Source organism: Camellia sinensis, chromosome 14, assembly GCF_055761805.1.
Source record: "Camellia sinensis isolate YWXY chromosome 14, ASM5576180v1, whole genome shotgun sequence".
Classification (NCBI taxonomy): domain Eukaryota; kingdom Viridiplantae; phylum Streptophyta; class Magnoliopsida; order Ericales; family Theaceae; genus Camellia; species Camellia sinensis.
The window spans coordinates 65,592,959-65,620,739 of NC_138974.1; the positions used below are offsets into that span (position 1 = coordinate 65,592,959).

The window sequence follows — 27,781 nt, forward strand, 5'->3', positions numbered from 1 at the left end:
TAGAGACTCCTTATCTCTTTCAAATAAGCTAGCTAACTTAAACTAGGAAAAAATGTCACTTCAACCAGTGATCAATGTCACTTCAACAAGTTACCTCATGGACTTTTCACTTTCACTACTGCAATTATAGCGCAGCAACTAATTAAAATTGGAAGGGAACAAGAAGGAAAAAAAAAAGGCAGAGGAGCTAGCCAGGCTACATTTGTACCTTTTGAGTTACAAACAATGGTATTCCAAAAGTGAAAACGGTTATAAATGTTCTAAATACATTTTCCACACAAAACATATTTGTCCATGGGAGAGGAGGGGAGACGGAGAGGAAGTTTGGTTAAGAACTATGTTACCTGGAATGTGGATCGTTCCAGTATGTAAAATGGGAACGAGAACGCGATACGATAGAGGTGGACTTGTATACATTACACTTAAGAATTTAAAGTACTTCTAGAATAATTTTCTTTTAATTATTAGGTATCTAATAAAATGCAGGTTTTTCTTTTTCATGCAGCAAAACATTTATACGAGCATTATGACACATTTTTTATGTTTTGTTTTTGGGATCACTTTGGATCACTAAATTTATTGTTTTTGAATGGAAGTGTACCATGTTTCGGAACGTGCATACCAATACGTAATTCGCTAAGGTATTAGTGTTTTATGGTAACACAAGTTAAAAAATTATATTCATCTTCAAATCCTAATTAGGACATGCGATTTCCATCTTTGAATGAGCAATTGAAACAAGCTCCAGGAATGGCCCACTGATGTCAAAGGATGAGAGAAGGACAAGCATCAAACAAGCCAGTCCAAGTTTTGGCACCAAAAATAAAAAGCATAAAACATCTAAAAAGCATATATGCTATCCAGAAAGGACACTTTGCAGAGAGAAGTGTGATAAAACAATGTCAACCCAAATCCCCTATGTGCACCCATTTAACACACAACATGCTCATCAAATGCACATTTCAGCCAAAAACTACAGCCTAGACATGGCATCTACAGAAAGCACCTCACTTTTTCAATAAAAATAACTAAAAAACTGCTTAGCACAATATCACATTAGCTGAAGTATCAATTAAACATAAAATATCCCACTACTAAAGATGTCCAATCAAAAAAAAAAAAAAAACCAAAAAAACTTAACTGCAACTGAAACTTCAGTTCCAAAATACCATCTCCACTAAAAGAGCAGCAACCTGAAATGACGAAACTAGCATAAACCACCCCGAATGATGAAGAGAGAGACATAGAAGGGCATATGATTTCCAAATTTGAAATTACCGAGACAGAACTTCAATCCCATGTCAAGGTGAGCCTGCTTCAGTCCATCTTGCAGCATGCCACAATGAGTCAAGGCCTGTTGCCACGAACCCCATAACTGGAATCTCTTGACTTGCTTGCCTCCTCAAGTGAAGAATGATCATTGGAAGTTCTACAAATCAAAGGGGGCAAAAAAAGAACTCTTTTAAGTTTCGAAAAAATTATACCATTTTTTTTTAAAACTGATGACAACGTACCTCTGCTTCTTTGCATTCTGCTGCTTTATGCTTCGAACAATATTCATAGCCACCTTTTGGTGATCCCTTGTTTGTGAATGCACGTCTAACCCTTCCACTGTTTCACAGTCAATTTCACAAATTCGGCACCACCCCATGCTTGCAGGCTTCCGCTTCCTTGAGTTGTCAAAAGGATCCATGACACCCTGAAGAAATAAATACATCCAAACAAAAAGATGCACTCCACATATTCATATGCACAAAAAACAAGAATTCTGCAGGCAACAGCCTTGCAACCAAAATTTACAGAGAGGCTAAAAGCACTTACAGCGAGGGAATAACCACTCCTAAATCCAGGCTCACCAAGACGTGGATGGCCTGACTTGTTTCCTCCAAATGGTTCGCCAAGAGGTAGCTGGTGGGGGGGGTTTCCAGGACCAGGCACGTACCCTGCACGCCCATGACCAGGAAAAGCACCAAAACCAGCAGGTTCACCAAAACGCAAATCACCAGGTAAGTTCCAAGAGCCACAAAATTCACCCCTCCTTACATGGCTAGGGAGAATATCTAAATCATTTATTCGCACATTCCCTGGCCTATCAACCTCGACTCTTAGCAAGTGATCAGGCAACGGAGGAAACCTACTTTCAGGAAATGAGTTGCCAGCTGAGCTGGAAGGCAAATTGAAGGATCTGGGTCCTTCACCATATGGACGTGATTCACGGTCCTCAAAATCATCCAAGCATGACTGGTTACGTGGGAAACCAGAAAGACGTCCAAAATCATGAGTTGAAAAACCAGGATATTCTCTACCCGGGCTCCTAGGAGTTGACCGATCCATATGATGCTGACCAAATCCAGGAATTGGTCTAGGAAAATCGGGATGAGTACGTGTAGAATCAGCTCTACCAATACCATCAGGACCCACTGGTCGTGCTCTATCTCCGGCGTCATTCGAACCACCAGGATGACATGAAGGCAAGAATCTAGGAGCATCACCAGCACCTGTATCTAACTTCAATCCGGGTTCATAGTTTAATCCATGGGGTGCCTTGTCTAGAGGCCTCGATAATGCATGTACAGAAAAACCGTGAGGTTCCCTATCATTAAGCCTTGTCGAGGAATGATAACTCCCAGACTTTGCTGATGGCTCAGTGTCCAAATGAAGGTGCCTAGGAAATTGTTTCAGATCTGCAAACTCACTTCGGTCAACACGCCGAGCTGGTTCTATTGGGATGCAATTCAAACCCTCCTCCTTCAGACGCTTGAACCTTTCATCATGCAAACCAAATTTAGAAGAGGAATCATTATCTGCGGCCTCATTCATTCTCATCTTATGTGATTCAATACCAGAAGACTGTCCAAATGGAGCCCTCTCAGAAGAGCCAGGCAAATGGGAGTCATGTTGTCGGCCATCCAAGTGATGGGACCTTTGGGTAGAAAATATTTCACTTCCAACTCGATTACTAGGATGCTGCGGACCAGGATTTTCACATTGAGACATTCTAGCGAGCCCAGCATGTAAAGGAGGCACGTGACCTTGATTATAATGCCCTTGAGGAGAAACAGATTGTGGTTCAATAGTTCTCTCAGGACAACCAATATGACTAGCTTCCCTCCCAAATGATGTTGAGCTTGGACCTGGGATTCCCCCAGAAGCAGATTCAGGATGTAAAGAACCATGAGGTTGCTTCAGCACAGGTGGCTGGAAATGATCAGGTGGGTTTAAAGGCTGTCCTGGCGGACGTAAATCACCAGTTCCTTGAGGCCTTGACACATTAGGGGGTTGCCCTAACATTTGTGCATGATGTGGGGGTCCAGGAGGAAGTGCTGATTGTAACATCGTAGCCCCAGAAGGCCTTTGTTGATGTGTAGAACCTCCATAATGTACTGGCATATGTTGATGCCTACCTAGATCAGTTGGTGGAAAAGGATGAGTAGAATGCATAACGCCCATGCCCTGCATCTGACCATACGAAGGGAAGCTCCTAAATTCATCAACACCAGGCCCTTGAGGTGCAGGTTGGGATTGACTCAAATTTCTTTCCAGAGAACCATGCTGTACAAGATCCCTACCAGTAAGAGGAGTCTGAGACTGAGCAGAATTGTCAGGGACAGCATCTTTTGTTAACTTCCCACCCTGTTCCTTGAAAGATTCTGCTTGTTGAAATAAAGTATCATTCGGTGTGGAATGCTCCCCTGGTTGAGAGACATCAGTGGCATCTTTGTGTTCCACAGCTACAATTTCAACAGATTTACCATCAGGTGAAGACTGCAGCCAACTCTCATTACCCTCTTTCTTAACCATATGCCTGATTGCAGGCTCCACAGAAGTATTTTCCCCTGCATGCAACTTGAAGTTCGTATCCTTGCCATACATAACCTTACTATCATTACCTTCATCTCCACCTATAGGTTTCTGTACACTTGTTTCAGATTTGAAAATTTTCACTTCAACTGAATCAGCTCCAAGACCAGATGTTGGAATCAACACACTTGAGTCCTGCGCATCTTTCTGAGCGGATAATCCATCTTTTTTATCAGCTTCACTTTTTGCAGGCATATGATCACCCTGCCTCTCAAGCCCAGTAGGCTTCAAGGGCAGCCCTGTTTGGACAATTTGTTGCTCAGAAGATATATGCAGTAGATTGTTGGTCCTCGGAGGATAATTTTGATTTGTCAGAGGCTGGTTTGCACCAAGCTGCATTGGCCTAACTTGAGCTGCACCACCAAATCCAGCAGGAGATTGTGAAAAGGGCTGTGATTGTGCAGCATGATCCAGTACCATTGGTCTTGCAGCAAAATTCTGAGACTGATGAAGTGGCAAGCCATGCAATGGTGCAACATTATGCTGTGATGACATATAGGTAAGAGCATTTTGCTGTGCCGAATGAGATGGGGCCTGAGTACAAAGCTGAGACTTCACAGGCTGCTGCTGCTGTATGAAATGGCCATGTGGATGCAACTGATTCTGAACCGGAACAGATGTTTGCCCTGGAAATGGTTGCTGATGTTGCAAACATTGCTGAGGCACTGGCTGTTGAATTGGCTGCAGAATAGGGCATTGCTGACCTGGATGGCCAGGTTGCTGAGCATGAGAATGAATTGACTGTTGTTGCCCTGGAGGGATGCTTGGAACCTTACCCTGTGGAGGCAACAAAACAGGCTGTTGTTGATTTGGTACTCGAGCATGAGATGGGGGCGGACGCATCTGAGCAGTTTGCTGAGGGAATTGGCTGGGCATTTGGATAGGATGCTGAGGAATAGACCCACCCTGGGGATGCAAGTGAGGGGGTTGTTGGGCTCCCAACGGCATTTGCTGGTGAACCTGAGGTTGTAGATACAACTGATGACCTGTAACTGCATTTGAGTGTTGTGTCTGCAGCTGAGCATTTGGATTCACCGGCTGATTGATTTGAGGCAGGGGATGGAGTTGTGGAGGATGGGGAAGCTGGGCTTGTGGCTGAGCTTGCGGGGGAATTTGAGGCTGCATTTGTTGAAGGGGTTGAGATTGAGACTGACTTTGTCTTTGTGGATGCTGCATCTGAGATTGAGGCTGCTGATACTGGGGCACAAGCACATGTTGTGGATGAGGCTGAATTAGATGCGGCTGTGGGTGCGGCTGAGCTCCAGCATATGGCTGAGGCTGGGACAGGGGATGGGAGTGACCATGGGGTTGTGGAGGGTGAGCCTGTGACTGCATTTGAGAAGGGGGTTGCACCGCAGGGTGAAGTTGATGTTGTGGAACCACCGGAGCATGAACATGGTGAAGAGGTTGAGGCTGAATTTGTGCCAGGGGTTGAATTTGGGCCAGAGGGGCCCGGGGCTGAACTTGTGGCTGAGGCAGAATATGGGTTGGGAGTTGGGGTTGGGGTTGGGGTTGGGGTTGGGAGTAGACCGAAGGTTGGTGGTATTGCTGAATTGATTGTTGTTGATTTGGGTAATAACTTTGATAAGACTGCTGATAAGGGTCATGTCCAGGATACTGCTGGTAGTATTGCTGATACTGCTGTTGATTCCACTGTTCAGGGGTTGGCACAGCAGACGGAGCCACAGCGTGCACCTGAGAATTCGCATTAACCTGCAGATTGGCGGCCTGTCCAGCTGGAGGGGCAGCCACAGTTTGTGAAGTCTGGACCTGAGAAGTCGATGCCCCAGATTGAGTAGCAGTCTGGGTCTGCTTGGCTTTAGTTGATGTCGCTGTGGCTGCAATGTCCTGCACGCCCTCTATCTGTGGTGCTTGAGGTTGCAGACCCTGTTGTTTAAAAATTCAAATAAGAACTAAGTAAAACAAAAATATCTTTTATAAATATGAAAGCTTAGGCCATGTGAACTCACAGGACAAATCTGCGCATGTTCCTGCACTTGACGATGCACGATTTGGATTCCACACCTGTTGCATATAACTGGGGAGTTTCCAAAGGCACAACCAGAGCAGTGGGAAGTACACTCAGATAAAGGACCCTGCCATTGGCATCCGCTCCTGAGATAGAGACAATGAACTGCTATTTTGCCTATAGTTCCAGCCAGTGCTTTGTTGGATTCTACAAGAGGCTGCAAAAAAAATGTCATTAAATAACTGTAGATTCGTAAGAGAACACTTAGTCAGACAAGTCAAAAGAATGATTGGGAGAAGTTAACCTTCGAATCTGCTTCCGTCACCAAGTATCCATCATAGGGGCAAGCCTGAGTAGTGCCCACAATGTATGTCAAACATGGTTTGCAATATAGATGAGTGCACTTTGACTGAAGTGCTTCATCTGGGTAGACGAGTAGGCGACAAACAGGGCAAAAGTACTCTCCAGCAAGACACTGAATATTTAGTATGCACTCATTATCAAACCCCATGCTGTCTCAGAATTGTGCCTTCAACTTCAGCCAAACATCAATGAAATGGATCTAACAAGTAAAAAAGCAGGGGTTCTTATATCAGCTGCCATAGGGGGGGAAATGAACATGCACTAGCCAACAATGCTTTGAACAGCCAATGACAATAACGACTACATTGGTAAAACAACAACAAGAGAAAATGAACAAGATAACCCTGTATTGACCAATACTCACAACAAGGACAATAACGACTATATTGGTAAAACAATAACAAGAGAAAATGAACAAGATTACCCTAAATTGACTAATCCTCACAATATCTAAGTTTTTAGCTTGTTTTGTTATAGTTTGCAACAGAAAAGACAATGACTGCATAAGTTCAATATTAGATAAGCACAAGATAATAACCACCATATCAACCTCTGTTCATTCCATCACATGTAAGCCCTGAACACAAGCATTGATAAATTGAACAATCACCCAATCACATAATATAGCAAAATTTGCAATCTACTGATTTACAAAATGAATGTATCATAACATAACAGCCAATTAAAATTAAAACTGAAAACTAGATTCCTCCCCAAAATTCCCTTCATATAGGCAAAAATGCCTAACAACTTCAAAAAATTATGTACAAATAAATCATGCAGACAAATAACTAATTGTTAAAATCTAACATAAATGTAATCTTCCCAGAAAAAATTAAATCAAAAATATTCCAATAAATGTGATTTGTTCATCCTTTTTCTCTTTTTTTCTCAAAGTGGGCAAGACCAGTTTTTTTCTCCTTCTATTTTTTCCTCATTCTCTCTCTTCTGTTTATAAAATATATTATACAACCATTTTATCAATTCTGCAAGACACAATAATTACTCATTATGTGTTGCCATGTTTGACAGATATTACCTCTTTCAAATGTTGAATCTTACATTTAATTCTTTCCACTGTCACTTGCCGGAAGAAAAAAATATATTTTCAGGTAAAATATTGCCCCACCCCCCACTTAACAAAAATCCTATCCGCCCCTAAATGCAAAATAACCAAATCTACTACAAAATCCTTTTACATTACAGGTAGAAAAAAAAAATTGGGAATGCCACTATTTGAATGCAATACTGTCCCCATCTGGGAAAAAGCCAAAAAGCCAAAAATTCAAGAACAATGATCCTCTAGAGTGAAAGTTGTCTGCAGTGTTGTGGAGTGAAACAAAATGGCATCGTTCTAATCAAAACGACGTCATTTTGATCAAGGGAGGGAGAGAGAGAGAGAGAGAGAGAGGAAAGAAGGCAGATTGATGAGAGAGAAAAAAATACATACGCCGGAATTCTTCCATCATCAAACCCACCCTCACCGGCGGCGGCCACCCATTCCCACACCCTCCTCCGGCCAACCATCAAAATGACTCGTTTTGAGAGTGATAATTTTTAAACAAAATAAAATAAAATCACATCTATACTTTTAGATCAGATCTACAGAATATGAGGGGAAGTAAAAAAAACTCATATTCAACACATAAAAGCTGCAATGTATTGTAAGCACGTGAGCTCAACTGTTTAAGTATATCTTAGTATATATAAGGATCAGAGTGGAGCTCTTAAATACAATTGCTAACTCAATTTAATACAAAATCAAAACGACGTCGTTTTGATTGGAGGGGAGGGGGGGGGAAAGAAAAGAAGGAAGGCAGATTGATGAGAGAGAAAAATATACATACACTGGAATTCTTCCATCACCAAACCCACCCTCAATGGTGGTAGCCACCAATTCCCCCACCCTCACCGACCTCCGCCAGTTGCTCCCTCACCCTCCTCCAGCCAACCATCAAAATGACACGTTTTGTAGATCTGAAAGTCATTTTGATGGTTGGCCGAAGGAGGGTAGGGATGCGATCGGCGAGGGTGGGGGAACGAGTGGCCGCCGCCGATGAGGGTGGGTTTGGCAGTGGAAGAATTCCGACGTACGTATATTTTTCTCTCTCATTGATCGGCCTGCCTGCCTTCTTTTCTTTTCTTTTCTTTCTTAATCAAAACGAAAACGACGCCATATTGTTTCACTCCACACCACCACAGACAACTTTCACTCTAGAAAATCCTTGCCCAAAATTCAACCCCAATAGCAAAGGATAACATCATACACATCAATTAATCAATAACTTTTTTCCTCACAACTACCTATTCAACTAAAAAAAAATCCCAAACATTAACTTTGTTTTCACCTCATAAAAAAACCAAAAAGCCACTAAAAAAACAAGGTCCCAAACGGACCACTACATAAAACAACAAGGACACCAACTAATGAAACATGCATGGCGAATGGAATTAAGATTCCCAATAACAAAAAGTAATCTACATAAATATTTACAGATCAACATAAACTTCTCTTCTACTTCCATTTAGATTGATTGATTAATGTAAATTTCAAGAAGCATACTAAAATTAACTCAATCAATACAGAGTGACAAACCTCAAGAGGCAGGTAGATAAATTAACACTTACCATCAACAATAATCGCGCATGGGACATCAATGATTTATTTATTTAACCTCACTTCATTGCCAAAAAAAGAGTTCAAAAGGTAGTTGGAAATGTTGACGGCAAAAAATTATAATTTGTTTTGCAATTACTAGCTGTTGTCTACTGCCAAATTTTAAATGGTAGTTAAACTTTTATGTCATTTATTCATTATTGTCTGATAGACAAATTTAAAATACAGTTAAAATTAACCATCAAACTTACAGTTTAAATTTAAAAAGTTAAAATTTAATATGCTTGGGTTAAGTTAGTATTAGTACGATTCAATGAAATTTTTATTGGAAAAAAAACAAGACCTATTTGATATTTTCTTAAATTTAAAAGGTAGTTAAAATTTTAATTTATTTCATTGACCTGTTTGACTTTTTACACTTTGTTTGGTTCGAGTGATTTGAAGAGAAAAGAAAATAAATTGAGAGAAATAGATTTCAATCCCTTATTTGGATTACTAAATAAGAGATAAATGGAAAGAAATTGAGGGAAAAAACATTTCTCTCATAACCCTAGTTTCAACCTCTCCACACATGAAGAGAAATTGAGAGAAATGAAACCAATTAAATATTATTTTGTTGTTAATACCAAAATTACCCTTTTAGGTATAGAACAAATAAAAATACTACCATCTATAAAAAAGTTAATTTGGTAATATAACATCATATCATTTATTTTCTTTTCTTTTATATAGTTTAACCAAAAAAAATAGGAGAGAAATCAATATCATTTTCTTTTCTTTTTTGTCTTACCCATCTATCTAAATAAAAGTTGGAAAAATCACAATATTTTCTTCTCTTCTCCTTTCTCTTATAATTTACTAAATCATTTCGTTTCTTCTCTCTCAAGTTGCCAAACATAGGGTTAATTTTTTACAAGAAGATGTAAAAAAATTGAATGAGTAAAATGGAATCTTTTGACCTTTTCATAGTTTTGACTTCGAAAAATCCTTAGACATCCCAAAATTTTTATCAAAATTTCTATCAAATGAGACCTACATGGCACTGTGGATCCCACACCCCATTTGGTAAAATTTTTGAATCTATAGCATCACTCTTTGATTTTTTAACTTTTTTTTAGCTTTTAGACTATTTTCCAATGTTACCAAACGAGGCCTAAAAAAAAACTCAATTGATACAGACTACAGAGTAACAAACCTCAAAAGGCAGGTAGATGAATTACCACTTACCATCAGCGATAATCGCACGGGACATCAAATTGCCTCGCCCAAAATCGATCAGATACAAAATCAAACACTGAAATGAACGGTAAATCAATCAAAATCAGGCATGCATGGCGATAAGCGAAGAGAATCTCACATATACAGAATCAAGAATCGATTTTTACATCACGACTTCACCCAAAACCAAGAAAATTCAGAAACACAACAGGACATATAAAAATTAAAATTAAAATTAAAAAAAAAAAAAGATCAGCAAAAAATAATCGAAATTTATCATATATATGTAAACATAGATCTCGAACCTGAGATTTGCAGATGTAACGTATCGATCTGGTACAGTGAAATCAAGGTTCGAGGGTTTTCGAAGGTTGAGAAGGAGTGAGAGCATTCGAAGTAGAGCTAGCGACTGATTCGAGGCTCGAAGAGAGAGAAAGAGAGAGCAAGCTACAGAGCAGAGGCGAAGAAGGCGGTGGTTATATAGGAGGTGAAAAACAGTGGGCCCGTTTGCTTCTGTTCTAGTGATGTACCGGAAGTAAGCGGTATACCCTAACGCTTCTTCACAACCAGCCATTAATGTTTGGATGTTCCAAATCTAACTGAGATTTTTCAAAGTGACAAAAAAAAAAAAAAAACAATAATTTATTTATTTACAAAAATGATATATAAGCTTATTTTTTATACATATTTTTCATATTTGATACGTAAGTGATATAATTAGTTGAATTGAAAAGATATAAAAGATAGTATTATCTTAGATATCTTAATTGATTGTCACATTATTAGATTTGAAATTTGAGTATAATTTTTACACTTGTATAATAATGGCCGTTTATTTATTAGTCACCAATTTTTTCATTTTTTCCCAAACTTTCCATTATTTTTTTAATATTAGACTATGTTACAAAAGCATTAAAGAAGAGAAAAAACTACCAAAAAAGAAAAAAGACAAAAATCGTCCAATAATCCCAGGGGCTTTCACTTTGACACGTCTTCGCTCATAATCGCGTCTGCAATGCATGGAAGGATTTGGATAGCGGATAAGGAACTGACTGATCAATTTCAAATTGTTGGTTTCTGTTTTGAATTCACTTTAGATCAATAATGTTTATTTCATTCGTCGAGATAGTGTTGGTGTTTCATATATTTTAATTATATATCGAGACCAATCAGTAACTTGGAGACCGAAATAGAATTTCGTGTCTAGCTACTTTCGCAATCACCCTTACGACTTGAATCCAAACTATGCCATACATTATTTCCAATGAAAAAAAAATTGCCGACCTGATTCTAAGAGTTGTAATGCAAACTGCTTTCTTGAGCTTGCATATGCGTTGATTTTATCGAACTGCGCTTATCCGCACCAGAGGCTCCGTCTCATTCAGTTTTTTGCTTTTGAAGGTAATTAAAACACGTTTTTCAAATGAACGATACAGATTATTTCGAGATTTTCTTTAGAATCGGCAAATGGAATGAAGAAAGATAGGAAGTGAGGGATGGACAATTAGAGCTTTTGATGTCCCAAATGGATCAGGGTCAAAATATACCACATTGAATTTCACAACAAAACAAACATGGAGTTACATTTGAATGTTTTTCTATATTGCCAACGTGAAGTAATGTGTTGGATAATATTTTTTTTTTCTTTTTATAATTTCGCCATGAGTAGAAAATATATGCCGTGAGTTATAATAATAAATAAATATTTATGTTTTAAAATTAAGTGAATAGTGAAAATAATGCATCTCATCTCAATTTTTTAAAATTTGCTGATGAGACAATAATGAGTAAACGACATCAAAGTTCAATTACCATTTAAATTTTGGTAGGAGGCCATAGCTACTAACAGCAAAACAACTTGCAATTTTTTGTCATCCTTTCCGACTACCTTTTATACGTTCCCCCTTAAGTGAGTTTAAGTAACTAAAATTGAATCCTATCTAAAAATTAAAAAATGATAACTAAAACCAAATCAATGATATAAATTATCATTACATTCTGAACTTGTGATTAATACAATGATATTTTATTGCAATTATTATTTTTTTAAATATATATACAGGACAATAAGGTAATTTGAACCAAGAAAAGAAAAAGAAAGAAAGAAAAAAGAACAAGAAAAAAGCTGGGTATATTGTAAGATCCCCAACATTTAGGGAGCAATTTGGAATTTTCTACAAACTGCCACGTAGGAGGTGTGATTAATAGACACTTGTATACTAGGTGTCAAAGTGTCATGCTCTCTCAGGTCATTAACTCCTTCTCTCGAAAGATTTCTACAATAGAATATAAAATGTATTATCTTATATTAAAATACTAGCGTCTGCCCGTGTCTAAAGACACAGTGTAAATAATATTAAGATTAAAATGCAGTTATAAAAATATATTTAACAGACTGTACTTTACAATTCTAAACAAATCAAACATAAAAAAAAATTAAATATCAAATAATACACACCAGCCAGTGCTCTGCAATTTAAAAGAAATTAAAATTAAAATACACACCAGTTACTGTACTCCATAATTCCAAACAAATCAAATATAAAAATAAAATTAAATATCAAATAATGCACATCAGCCAATGCTCTACAATTTAAAAGAAATTAAAATTAAAATTAAAATGCAAACCAGTTAGTGCTACTACTGCCAATCAAATCTCTAAGAGAAATTAGAACCGATGAATCAAATCTATAGATGGTATGTAGCTTCACAACAAAATTCATCCTATGACATCTGGTAACCACAAAATTTAGAAAATATAACGCACACACATCTATTCTATCATTGAACAAAATTGTTTTCATCTCCAAATGCAAGATGCCTACTTTTTGTAGAGTATTGTTGTGTGGTTACCAATTTTTACACCAAATTTATATATCATTTTGACATGTAATCACAGAATTAGTGCATCAGTAGACACCTTTCATGCATTAAAATACACATATGCATGGCATATAAGATGCCTCCTCAGATGATAGAACCTAACTGTATAGAGATAACTTGAAAATGGAGTCCAATAGCAAGAGGAACAATACATTATTTAACTGTATAGCATAGAGAAAAATTGACATTTTTTTCACTATCATATTCCATATCAGTTTAGGTGTTTTCTTTTGTCTAACATTAACAATACATTATTTAAAAGAAATACAAATAAAACAAAAATGATTGCCTACAAAAAATATAAGGCACAATAAATATGGTAAATGGACCACCCCAAAACAACTGAGATTAATGAGTGATCAAAAATATCATAAATGTAGAACTGTTTCTAGAATTGGGTAATCATACTATTCAAGATAATATTGTGCAACTGATTTAGCTACTTCTATTCAAATCAATCACAGGGACAATGGGTTACGTTTGTCAGACCCACATTTGAATCGCTGATATAGAATATATATGGTTACAGAGAAATTTTCAAGTGTTAATCCAACTAAGATCTATCAAAAGCAGCAATTGCAACAGCTGATCATTACATAGCCACACTACACACCACAAAAGAAATTCAACACTAAAAAGAGTTAGAAGTATGGACCCTACCTTGGGCTGAAGATTGGTTATTGTGGACCTCAGCATAGTGATCTTCTTCATCTGGCAAATACCAGTGGGGGAATTGAACAAAAAGAGCGAAAAAACATAAGGAACATCCAATCTAAAGATGAAATACTTACAAAAAAAAATCTAAAGATGAAACAGAAGTTAACGAGTAACTTTCACTGGACATACCCTGAACAAAAGCAGGGGTATATAATATTTATTTACCAAATGTTGATCAGCAGATTTCTACTATATAGCACAAAGAATCCCAAAGATGATGTTAAATTTTTATCGAAGGAAAATAAATTACATACATAGGCAATAAAAAACTGAAACAAAGAATAGTACGGGATGTTGGTTGAAAAACAACTATAGGAGGCATTGCAGTTGCTTTGATAGGCTGCATACTCCTAGCAATACATTTTTTGTATGGTTTGGACCAAATCATTCTATGTTCATCACAATATAAGCAAACACTACTCAATTGCAGAAAAGAGGAAATAGTGGATTACTCAACTATAAGGAAGATGGCTTGCCAGGAACAACAATACCAAAAATGCTTGATTGAAACTTTGCAGAATTCAGATTACGATTGAAGGACGACACCTGAAACAAAATAAAACAATAATAATAACAACAATGAGAACAATTTCCATGTCGCACATTGCAATCCATGAGTAGTGAAAACTAAATGACATAATGTGGAAACAAAATTAGAACAAAAATAAATAAATAAATAAAAATAAAAAATACACATACAACAGAATTAAAAAAACAAAGAAAGTTCTAAGGTTGAGAATTTAACTGGAAAAAAAAAAAAAACATTACCAACATCTCAATAAATAAACATTACCAACATCTTAATAAACATTACCAAAAAGGGATATGTTAGAATTAGGTCATGGTATTTGACAATAAATAAATAACTAAATAAATAAATAAATTTAAAAAATAAAAAATAAAGTGAGAAGTTAAGTTTTCAATAACCTAATTGATGTTTTCATGATTTTCAAAATAGGAAAAATCAGCTCATGAAATAAAATTAATTCTAACATATCTAAATAACCAAATAAGCATCAAAGAAAAACGAAAAAATTGAACAACACAATGAACATAATCCACAACTACTTCTTTGGTAGCAGATGAATAACATCTCAGCGCGGATACTGCAGGCTGTTGTATCCTTTGCAAGGATTGTTCTAAAATCTGAAATTAAATACTATCTATTAGATGCAAAAAAATCTTCCTTTTTCAAAATCAAAACATACGATTGAAAGACCTACCGAAACTGGAAATCCTCCAGCTCCAAGTTTTTGCCTTGCAATCCTCCACATCCTTACAAATGAACAAAATACATACATAAATAGTCCACATACACAAAGAAACCATAAAATTAAGCAGATATTATCTCCAAATCAAAGGCAAAGCAAAATATTATACATAGTTCAAACCTGAATTGCAACAGACGGAAAATAGTCAATCAAAAAAAAAAAAAATTGTTTTAAATTTTTTATCATAGACCACCGTTAAAGAAAACCTATTCATACAGGACTCAATCAAAGATAGTCAGTTAAACACCAAAATTGATCAAAATCATTCAAACAGATCCAGTAGGTAATCCATAACAATGTATTGAAACATAGTTATATTCAATGACATCAAAAATAGATTAGTTTTAATTCACCCAATCCACATACAATTTCTGTAACAATCATACATATCCTCCTCCAATAGCCCAATAAAGATATTTCTAAACAGATATTCAATCTCAAGATAGATAATTCATTCAAATTTGCACAGGTGTGAGGTAATATATATCCAACTCCACCATTTATATCGACATCCATCTAATTTCACATTTATAATACCAATTTCATTTATTTATACAAAATCAATCTTTGAAGCATTTTAGGGCAAACTTCCCTCATTCCCAACTATCAACTCAAATACCAAAATTGACTATTTTGTCCTAATATAACCTCATTTTCAAACCCCACAACCATTTATATCACGTTCCCCTTCTTTTGATTCTAAATCCCAAATCCTAGGTTTGTCTAAAGTATTCCCAAATCTCACCATAGTTACACAACAACAAACAACTAATTAAAAATCATATGAAAATGTAGAAAATCCCTACCTCAAAGAGAGAAGACGAGCAAGGCAAAGATGAAACTTCAAAGATACTCAAACCTAACTCTATTCGGATCAAAATGGAGATCTTGAGATGCTCACTCTTTTTAACAAAGGTAAGTGGGTAGAGAGATCACTAGAACTAAGTGAAAATGTAGAGAGAGAGAAAGAGAGTGTGTGTGTGTTTTAGAGAAAGAAAGTCCTGATCTAGGGTTTTTAAGAAAGAGAAGTATGAAAAATAATGTAAAAAGTCACTTTCGCGATTTGATATACGCACAGTCCGCTTGAGCGCAAGAAGTGACGCTTAAGCGTCAGACACAATAAGTTGTTCCGCTCGAGCGCAGAATACGCGCATCCAATAATTTTGTAGACAATAGACCAAGGCCAAGCGCGAGAAAATGCCGCTCGAGCGCCCACCCGCTCGAACATAGGAAACGCCGCTTAAGCGTAGAAAACGCCGCTCGAGCGTAAAATACAATCTCCCAGTAGTTTTGTAGACCTGCAAAAGTACTGAGGATTTGCAAATCCAGCTCGAGCGCAAGAAGTGCCGCTCAAGTGGAGGACCAAAATCCTAGGCAACAAAAGTTTTAAAACTCCGCAACCAGCATGTTCCAAACATACTCGATACAACCCAATAGTCAAACTCAATTAAGAATAAAAAGGAAGAGACATGATTAACCATATGAGGCTATGAAACCCAAGTCCGAAATACACAATTGGTCGAGTCTAAACCAAAAACACTACGATTTTTATTTTTTATTTTTTTTATGTATATATACAAAATGGGTTTGCACATAACATTGGAAATAACCAAATAGAAAAGTGGAAACCCTTACCACACATGCTGTCCAAATAATTGGTCAAACAGAACTTTAAAAATATTCATGTAAACACAAACACACATACCAAAATCTGAAATGCAAAAATTCCAAAGCTGTTCATAATGGGTATTAGGGAAAAAATTTGCCTACCACAAATTAAATTAACATTGCATCAAATCCCATACAAATCATGGTTACCACAAACAGGTTTTTCAAATAAAAAACTGTTTACTTGGCCGGCTAGGCATCTGCGCAATCAACACAGAAAACCAGCAAAGACAATACACCTGTTGCATAACTTCATACCGTGTGCATAAACAAACCGAAATAATTAAAAAAAAAATTAAAATTAATAAACCAGACCACCATGTCTAGTGTTGACATGCAGTAGTTGCATGTCCCAGTCTTCAGTTGGTGCATCAATAGTAAAATACAACCAAGAAGGAAAGAAGAAAAAAAGGTCAACAAACACAACAGTGTTCAAGTAAAAATAAACAGAGTCGTTAGAGTTGTTTCTTGAGCAGATTTAAAAGCGAAGTCCTTCATTGCGTATCAAACTTGCAAGAGTTACACCCCCACTTCTTTCTTTGTCCGCTTTCTTCGCCTACAGCCACCCGATAATGCCTTGGTCCGTGGGAATAGTCATAAGCATCTCCCTATTGTTCGGTACCTCCATAAGCATCACTCTGAAATAGAGAAATGGATCGGTGGGGTCCACTCCCTATATTTCATACAGCCGTGCAATAGCCTGTCCCATTGTGTAACTGTGCATGCTGACAACGTGGTTGACAGTTAGTTCCTTGTTTTGTGTCTTCACCGAATTTACCAAGTTATCCATGCTGCTTGCCAAGGCTGCTGCCCCAGTTATGTGCTTCTTTTGCACTGTTTTGCCCGACAAATGCTTTTGTTTGCTTCCACTACCCATGGCATTGATGTTGACTGAGTTCATCATGTCAGCCATTTCTGATGCTCCCAAATCATTGTTATCACTGGAAAATTCTGGACTGTCAGACACTCCTTCCAACTCCAACGGGTTACGAGTCTCGCTGGGCGTCCATACATTTTTTTCCGTTGTCGTTGCCCCAGTGAAGATGCGCAGCATCAAATCCGGATGGTCTAAGGTTTTAGTCCTAAACTTGTAACATTCTTTGTCAATCTATAAATGAACACAATGACAAAAATAAATTCAAACACTGAAATGGAAGAAATTGCACACACATAAGGCTGAAATGGATTCGGAAACTTTGTAGCACATGCCTCAAATGTATAACTACAACATTTACAATTGCATGATAAGAATACAACAAGTTTTAAGCATGAAACCAAGCAGAATAATCAAAACTCCAAATATAATAAATTCCACCACTGTAGGATAGTATAACAGTGTTGCACCATAGTAGCAGTAACACAGTGTTGGAAAAGAACAAATAGAAAAACCTATAGCAAAGAACAAATACACTGGTTGTTTGGGATGTCTTAAATAAGTGCACTTTTTGTCTTTTTGGACTAAAAAATTGAGGAAAAAATATAGATGTTTGGGTTAACTTTTTGAATTTTTATAGAAAAATGTGTATTAAAAAATTGTATAAATTAGTGTGTAGGTGAAAATTAGAATTGGGAGTTGTGCAGCCGTAATTTTTTACTTTTGGTGAATAGTGATAACTTTTTAACTTTTTGAGTAACTTTTTGACTTTTTTTCAACTTGCCAAACTTAACCTACATATTAATTACTACACTAGATGAGTGAAGTAGTCAGCACACACTACATAGTAAAACATAGTAAGGCAGCCATTTCTTTATATTTGCCCTCTACAAACTTGAAAATGCAACATAACAAGAAACTGTGACATTTTACACGTGTTTGTTTGAAAATGCTGTAAAGTACAAGTGTTTTTCGTTTGACAATTCTCTCAACTTTTCCAAAATTATAAACTTATAAACATACGTCTTTCATAAGTATTTGTTTGAAATTGCAGCAACCTTAGCATAGAATGTACTTAAAATTATGCAGCCATGGGTACTATGCGGGAAATCCCACATCGGTCTGTGAATGACTACTTTCCCACCTTGTAAACAGGCTAGCTCCTCTTACCTTGCATAGGCCTTTTCCCCCAGTGGGGGAGGAATAAAACCGTGCGGTCGGAATGCCAAAGCGGACAATATGTGCAAGGCACGGGGACCGGTTGATTTATTTGGCACCGTCTGTGGGAACTCCTTCCGGGGTGACCGGAGCCAACGCGACTGGGGGCTAATGTGTGGGAAATCCCACATCGGTCTGTGAAGAACTACTTTCCCACCTTATAAGCAAGCTGGCTCCTCTTACCTTGCATAGGCCTTTTCCCCAGTGGGGGAGGAACAAAACCGTGCGGTCGGAATGTCAAAGCGGACAATATGTGCAAGGCACGGGGACCGGTGGCTTTATTTGGCGCCGTTTGTGGGAACTCCCTCCGGGGTGACCGGAGCCAGCACGGCTGGGGGGCTAATGTACGGGATTTCCCGCACAGGTACTATAGTACTAATTTGTGTATGTCACCAATTGTTTATCAATTTGTTAGTTTTTTTTTTCTTTTTTTTCTTATTACAACCACAATTGTGCTTCTCTATGGTAGCCTAAACTGTAACCTTACTTTGGAAAAGCATGGTGTACATAAAAAATTGGGAAATTACATCTGTAATAAAGGACAAGAAAGAAATACGTAAATGTAGTTCATAGCGTTACCTTCCCCATTTTAGCCCACCATTCGGGCGACGCATTGAAATTGTCAGTTGCTTGGTCAAAGCCAATTCCAGTTGGCCCTTTCTAGCAATCAAGAAGCTTCGAACATGCATGTCATTCACTCTTCAATAAGTTGTACTTGTTTTTCAGTTGTTTCGGCTCATGAAGCCTTCCAATTGCTGCCTCGAAAGTCTTTGACAACGAGCGGTACCTTTTTGGAGTGATTGACATATGCAGCCAGTTCCCTATATCTATTTCCATAAGGGCAAGTTCCAAGAATATCTGTGTTGAGTCCCCATCCCAATTGCTTTATGATAGGCTTGTTGTCATTTCCCTTTGCCAGAAGGGGTATGAGGTGCAGATCGATGTGATGCCATGTGCCTTTAATAACGTCTTAGAATGGGAACCAACGTACAAATATTTATACAAACAAGCCAAGCATTACAGATATAATAAACAAACCATTTATGTCACAAATGGGATATGCATTACAGATATAATGAACAAATCCCAGGCTATAGCCATTTTCTCAAACACAGATTGTAAACAGACAACATATGGTGTCAAACAAGTGGAGAAGAATTGCAGATCATAGACAACAAAAAAATACTATACATGCAGCTAAGAACAGAAATAGGGTATGCATAGCAACAACCAAAAAAATTGAAAGAATAAATGTGTAGCAACATATTTGCAGATCTTATGGATTGCATAACAACACATTTTGCAGTAACAAAATAAACACAATACAGATAGAATTGATCCCAAAGAAACTGAAATGTGGAACAGTGGGGAAATGAACAAAAAGGGGACGGGTACAAAACCAAGGCAAAATTCATCTCAAACAAGCAGAAATGTGAAATTTTTTAGCAATCCTACAACCACAACTTTGTATACCACTATTGCATAAAACAAAAAAACATTCACTTTGCTTGGTTCCTGTTTTCAAAAAACACGTTTCAGAAAAATTTACTTTCTTATTTTTCATATTTTTTTTGTTTTTATTGAAATTTTTTAATATTTTAAGCAACTTTTTTACTTTTTAGACATACCTAACATAAATATACTTAAAAAGTAAAAAATTTGTGAAAAAAATCTTTTAAAAATTTACTAAATACTAAAAATACAAAAAAAATATGAGAATTCAATATATTTTTATATTTTTATGTATTTATTAATTTTTTAAAAGATTTTTTTATAAATTTTTTACTTTTTAGATACATCACAGTAAGGTGAATATAAAAAAGTAAAAAAATATTTAAAATTTTAAAAATATTCACTAAAAATAAAAAAAAAATTAAAAAATTAAAAAATTCAATTTTCAAAAAACTTAATTCAAAAAACTCAAAGCAAACACACTGTTTTCATGAACAAATCACCCGAACATGAACCATAAATCCGCCATTAAAAAGCCTCCTACAATATCTATGTCTTCACCGTAGTAGAGAACAACAACTGCAAGTGCAGATTGAAGAAAAAATAAATAAATGAAAGCAAATAAACACCCACAAATATAATACAGTGGGTAACATTAAACCCACGCATCAGAGAGATAATTTGCAATCGATTAACCATGTTTCTGACCTCACCAACAGTGCCACAATGACCTTACAACCAGTTTATTTTTGTAATTTCAGAAAGATTTCAAAACAAAAAAAAAAAATCAAACAGCACCTTTCGTACCGCCGATCAGAAAATCTCTGCGTACATGAGAGGGAATGAGAGCATACCTGCGGTTGGGGTGTGCGTCGAAGGACGGAGTACGTTTCCGTTGGCCTTCACCGGCTACGGTCATCACTTCCTTCTCGTCTTCCTTCAAGCCTCGGTGCTGTTGTTGGCTTGAAGTTCCCTCCATTTTGGGAAGTGGCTTATAATTCGCCTCTCAGAATATAACTCATTTCTTCTCTCACAAACAAAATTATTTATAAATTATTTATAAATAATTTTTTACCAAAAAATTAATTAAAATCATCTTTTCAAAATAGCCAACCACTCTTCAAGTAGACTTTCTGCTTCAAGTCCACCTATATGAAAGTTTTGACATAAAGGTTGGGTTCAGACAGAAATAAAATAATGTAAAAATGAAAAGGAGGGGGTAAAAAGGACATTTCACCTCTGCTAAAGCCACAGAACACGCGATTGCAACATAGGATAGGTACGGAGGATAAAATTATAGATTTTTTAACTTTTTTTAATAATTTTTTGACTTTTAAATTAAAATGAACAACTGGAAAATAAGGCCTTAGCGCAATTTTACGAACAACTGGCAAATGAGGCCTTAGTGCAATTTTGAGAAAGATGAGCATCTATTTATCTATATATTATATAAACAAAAAGAGTTTCTAAATTCTAACCCACAAGATTTCTTAGAACTTTAATATCTGACAAATGAGGCCTTAGTGCAATTTTGAGAAAGATGAGCATCTATTTATCTATATATTATATAAACAAAAGGAGTTTCTAAATTCTAACTCACAAGATTTCTTAAAACTTTAATATCGCAATCTTAATTTCTTGATTTTCGAATTAAATAAATAAAAAAAAATCTCTCACCCACCCTGCAATTTTAGAGTTTTTGAATTTAAATAAGTCCTAAACCCAAATTTTCCTAAACCATATCTTTTTTATCGAAAATGTCTCGTAGCTCGAAAGGGTCGAGCTCGAAACAGCTCGAAAATGGAAGAAGAGGGGAGAAAGAGAGGGAAGAGGAGGAGAGAGGAAGAAAGAGAGAGGAGAGGGCTCGTCGCCGTGGGTCGTCGCCGATCGTCGCAGCAGACCGTCGCCTCGCCCAGCCCCGGTCGTCTGCCCAGCCCCGCCGACGTCGCAGCACCACCGTCATCTGCCCAGCCTCCCCTCCTCCTCCAACCGGTTTTTATGGCCCCCTCCCCTCCCTCCTCCTCCTCCTCCTCCCCTCCCTCCTCCTCCTCCCTTCTCTTCTTCTTCTTCGTTCTGTAACAAAATCAGGGAAGAAAGAAAGAAAAAAAAAAAAAAAAAATTCGACACCAAAACGACGTCGTTTTGGTGTCGAGCCACGATTTCGAGCCGCGGTTTCGAACTACATAGCATGGTCGCTTTTTTATTTTCCTTCGATTTCCGGCAACCATAACTTTAATTGAAACAATTATCAATTCGCTTTATTGCTTTTCTTTTTATTAGTTCTTTTAATGCTTGCTTTTCTTTTCATTACTTTTTTTTTTTTTTTTTTGTTATGATGAATGAATGGACTATATTATCGATTTTTTTCTCATCTATTCTTAGATTGTGAGTGTTGAAGATTTATCAGAAAGTGGGAAAAAAAATTGTTATTATATTTTTTAATTGATTGTATTTTCTCATCTATTTTTTAAACTATACTATTGTTTTTCTTCTCATCTATTTTTTTTATTGTGAGTGTTGAAGATTTATAAAACAGTGTGAAAAAAAAAATGTTCTTGTGTTTTTTAATTGACTATGTTTTCTCATCTATTTTCTTATTGTGGGTGTTGAAGATTTATCACACGGTGAGAAAAAAAAATATGATTGTATTTTTTTAACTGATTGTATTTTTTTACACTCTGTTTTAATAATACGGTGATTGTATTTTTTTAACTGATTGAGTTTTTTTACACTCTGTTTTGATTACATTGGAGGAAAATTGTGATTGAGTTTTTTTAACTCACTGTATTTTTGAAAAAAAAAATTAAAAATGATTGTATTTTTTAACTATCATGTTTAGATGAATGACCAAAGATTATTGAATTAAACAAAAAATTTATGACTAAAATCCCTTATCAATCCCTTAGCAAGGAATTTACAAAGAAATTTGTATATTATTTCAATTGTTAGTCCACCATACAGATTTCACCCTTCTAAAAAAAAATCTACCATACAGATTACTCTCTACCATAAAGATTACTCTCAGCCTTTCTAAAGGCTCTAATTATCACAGTAACTCTAATACAGATTACTATCCTTTGTCCTTTCCTTTAACTCTGATCACGGGTATTAGACAAATAAACAGTGTGTTAATTGGAGGATTTGAGAAAGGATTTGAAAAGGAGAAGGAAAAAGTAGATAAAATATAAACAAAATATACTTATATTTCATATAATTTCACACATTTTTTCCCTTTTCTTTTTAAAATTTCTCCATAAATTTACAAACTAAACACAATGTTAAAACACTAGATAGTATATTGTAGAGCATTTGTTATATATATTAAAGAAAACCCTTAGATAGCTTTGCCCAATATATTCTAGATCTTCTGCTTGACATAATAAAGTGAAACACGGTGATTGTGTTTTTTTATTTGATTGTATTTTTTTTACGCTTTATTTTGGTCACACGGTGAGAAAAGAAAATTGTGATTTTATTTTTTAACTCACTATGTTTTATGAAAAATGAGCATATGATTGTGTTTTTTTTTAATTTACGTTTTAAATGATATTCTTAATATGAACGATTATTTTATAATATTGATTGTACTTTTATACACTCTGTTTTGATCAGATAGTGAGAAAAAATATATGTTTGTGTTTTTTTACATTATGTTTTGATCTGACAGTGAGAAAAAATTATGGTAGTACTTTTTAACTGATTATGTTTTTTTTACACTCTGTTTTGATAATACGATGAAAAAAAATTGTGATTATGTTTTTTAATTGATTTTTTTTTTTTTTTAACCTAACTTGTTTGGATGGATGACAAAGTAAAACATGTGTGAGACATTCTCAAATAAAAATAATTGATACTGTTTTTTGGAAAAAAAAATAATTGAGTGTGGTTTTTTTTACCTAACATGTTTGGATGGATGACAAAATAAAACATGTGCGAGACATTCTTTTAAAAAAGAAAAAAATAACTAATTGTGTTTTTTGAAAAAGAAAAATAACCGAGTTTTTTTTTTTTTTTCCTTTTGTGTATTTTAAGTGGCATTCTTAATATTATAAATATTTTACAATACTGATGTGTCATGAATTTCACTAGCTGTGTCAATAGTTGCCAATGTATCCAATTTATGTTATAAAACTACAATATAGATATAAATTATTTATATTGTGATATGAGTTTGATTTACGATTTTGGTTGATTTTGTTTATCTACAATTAATTTGTCGCTTTTAAAATACTTGTTCAATCAAGTAATACATTATTTAACCGTTTCTTTCATAATATAAACATAAACTCGCATATCATCCCGTGCTATGCACGAGATTATATTTAAAAAGACTATTTATTTATAGTTATGTCAAACATATTTTAAAATTGTTAACATAAAATCTACGTAATTATGAAACAAAATGTTGAGGTTTGTGTGTTTGGTATTTGTTAGATTTTTTTCTTTAACTAAATAACCAACAGATTTTTTTTTTTTTTTAACATTTTTAATTTTGAAAATCAAGAAATTTAGGTTGAGAATTTAGAGCTCTCACATCCCTTCTCATTAGAAATCTCATTTTCTTTAATATAAAAAACACTCATTTCTATTGTGATTCAATTTGATTTATATTTTTAGGTCAAAAAATTACACCAGCTATAAATGGAGACCAATAGAGATATTTGTGTGCTTTTATGTTTTCTATTAAAAAAGGATACCAATAGATATACTTTTCTTTCCTTTTTCTTTTTTTCCTTTAACTGTAATTGTTGCACTGATCATATTCTACCTTATAATTTATTTTTTGAGAGCAAAACAAAGGATGCTTCTATATCACTGAATTTTGTTTCTTTTTTTTTTTTTTTACTTTACACTTCAATTATCGCATTGATGATATTCTACTTTACAATTTATTAAATATTCATTCCAAATTCATTACAATAACTTTTTTACTCTATAGGAAGTGTTTGCAACAACTGATGATATGCAACTATATCATACTCTAGAGAAAGATGATATTTTGTTTGCTACTAGATTAACAATTAAAAATTATCATGATAAGATTAATTTTCATTGACTTTTATAATATCTATATGCATATACAAATCTTGATATTGATAAATTATCTTTTCTCAACTTCTAGGTCCATGTCTCACTACATGCAAATACAGTAAATTGTATACTAATCCTTCATTTCGTTATACAGATCATATTCGAATGTGGTATGTTATGATTGTATAATATTAATCAATTACATATGACAATATAATTCTCACAATTATATATATTTACATGTTTATCTAGGATTGTTATGAATCCTATATCACAAAAGTTGGTATCTTAGAACCGAAAATATAGATTCTTAATTTCACAGTTATTAGTGATATCAAATGCTAAAAAAATTTGAATAAATGATTTTGTACCTATGCCAAAGGTAAGAATTCTTATAATCCCAAGTAATAAAAGTTAAACGATATGTATATATATATATTCGTTTATAAAAAGAGATTAATTTAAGTTTTTTTAAATATTTTGTAGGTTTCATATCTTCGAATATATGTACCTTTGGATTGATTTGTGCAAAACATGCTATCAAAAGGTTGATATAGTCACATTATCTGTCGTCACTGCATACAAGATGATATTGATATTATAACGAAGTAATTTCCTTTCGAAAAAATAATTGTTATGTACAATAATAACTCAAACTTAACAAGTGTTTTAATTTTGATGTATAATGATTCATTTGCCCTTAAAGAGTTAAAGAGGCACTGCAAGAAATTCAGCTTTTAGCAGCGTTTAAAAAAACGCCGCTATAAGTGTCAAAAACGCTGCTAATTCTTTTTGCGACGCTTAGCACCAAGCGCCGAAGACGCGGCTGTCGCTATAACTTTATGACGTTTTAAAAACGTCGTTATAGCGGCATTTTTAAAAACGCCGCCAAATGTCTTACTTGACAATATCATGACGTCATTATGATATTTAGCCACATTTTTTAAACGCTGTCATATCTTTTTTAAAAATCTAACCGTTAATATTTAGGGTTTAAGTGGCGTTTTTAAAAAATGCCGTGATATCTCCTTTTTTTTTTTTTTTGAAATTGTGCTAATTTATGTGATTAAACTAAAAAAATACATATAATAAAACTGAATAACACTAATATGAAATAATAACTTACATTCAAATAGCAAATACATCATTAATTCACTTTCCCATTCACCAATCACCATTACCCACAAAACAACATATCCACAAATATTACATAACAGTAGGGTGTGAAAATACACCATTAATATTTAAGAATACTTGGTTACATAACAGTCTCGTATCCAGAATACAAAATTGCTATCATTTGATCAATTTTCTCTTCATCTGTTAGATTATATCTGTTTTCTTCACCCCCATTCATTAGGAGACCAAGCGTGTCATGTTTGGTTTCTTGGCAAGCTCTTCTTTCCTCTACGAGTCGTCTCAGCATGCTAATAATGTTTTCTTGCCTGTGAGACATCTCAGTTAGACAAAACACACATACAGAAATATTTAAAACTGTAAAACATCGCTTCCAAATTTACGCCTTCATGTTAGTTGTTGGTTTGTTTTGAAATGAACCAACCGAGAGCCAAATATCCCTCCTCCCGTTATTAATTTAGACTAAAGCACAAATTTTAAAAATTGATGATTAAGCTGTAACAAATCGGATACTTTAGATATCATTAGTTTACTTGACTTAAAAGCAACATGTACTTAAGAAATAAGTTGTTTACTTGGAAACCGCGATGGTAATTTGTTCCGGGAAAGTTGATAGGCAGAGAAAGGGTTCCCAACACCAGCTTAAAGAATTCAGGCATGAATTCCCCAGACATTGACTCCCATTCAATACTTGCAATTTGGTTAAGCGACGACGAAAATGCCATCTGAACAACAAACAATGTGCAACACAAGTACCTTAAAAACAGTTCAACATTGTGAAAAAAAAAAGAGAGAATGACTAAATCAAACACCTCTTTGGTTTTTTGTTGAATGTCAATGAGTGTGTTGTCCCAATTGCTGAGGTGGCACCTCATGAAGTCATCAGGTTTGGGCAAGAGTTGGAACCTGATGATGGAGGGACACAGGAGAGAAAGCAAAGCAGCTCTGATGTGCCTGTGGGTGGAGCCATGAACAGCAGCAAATATATATATATGGAGCTGAGGTTTGATTATGATAAAATAAAAATAAAAAAGCGACATGACAAATAGAGATAGCTACCCCATCGCTTACATATTCATAGAAATTAAAGCAACAGGTCACAAATATATATAACAAAAATATCTTTATTCAAATTTAATTTAAGTTAGATATGTGGTTGAGTAATTAATGCCAACTACATCCACTATACCTCAACAACTACAAAGATGTTTAGTCATTTATATGTCAAAACGATTTGATAAAAATCTCGAGACATAAATTTGATATGGCTAGAAATGCATGTGGTAGAACGATTTGGGCATGGAGAATCTTGTGTTCTAAAAAATCATGGGTTCTGTTAACAAATGTTCTAAGGAAAAAATAAATAAAAATAAAAAAAATAAACAGGCAAACAATTTAAAACGCAATATCCTTTTTACTAATAATTTCATAACACTTTTCACTCCTTTAAAATATTTCAGAACTTTTTTACCATTTTAAAAACACTTTTTACAATAATCTCA

The 27,781-nt window shown here is 35.2% G+C and overlaps 1 protein-coding gene across 8 annotated transcripts in view; it reads right to left on the reverse strand.

The window, feature by feature from the left end:
• Positions 1-10,592, reverse strand: part of LOC114309300 (uncharacterized) — a 39,204-nt gene extending 28,612 nt beyond the window's left edge. For 5 of the 8 annotated variants that reach the window (XM_082906120.1, XM_028255017.2, XM_028255016.2 and 2 more), the window contains exons 1-8: positions 10,334-10,592; positions 10,038-10,104; positions 6,135-6,392; positions 5,832-6,047; positions 1,822-5,748; positions 1,515-1,699; positions 1,279-1,429; positions 1,142-1,193 (exon numbers count right to left, since the gene is read on the reverse strand). In XM_082906120.1, the coding sequence (XP_082762246.1) occupies positions 1,348-1,429; positions 1,515-1,699; positions 1,822-5,748; positions 5,832-6,047; positions 6,135-6,341 (4,617 nt within the window). In that variant the 5' untranslated portion in view covers positions 6,342-6,392; positions 10,038-10,104; positions 10,334-10,592 and the 3' untranslated portion in view covers positions 1,142-1,193; positions 1,279-1,347. Of the gene's footprint in view, positions 1-929; positions 1,194-1,278; positions 1,430-1,514; positions 1,700-1,821; positions 5,749-5,831; positions 6,048-6,134; positions 6,393-10,030; positions 10,105-10,333 lie in introns of those variants that run through there. The other 3 variants (XM_028255018.2, XM_028255020.2, XM_082906121.1) reach the window with 3 other exon arrangements.
• Between the last annotated feature and the right edge of the window lie 17,189 nt (positions 10,593-27,781).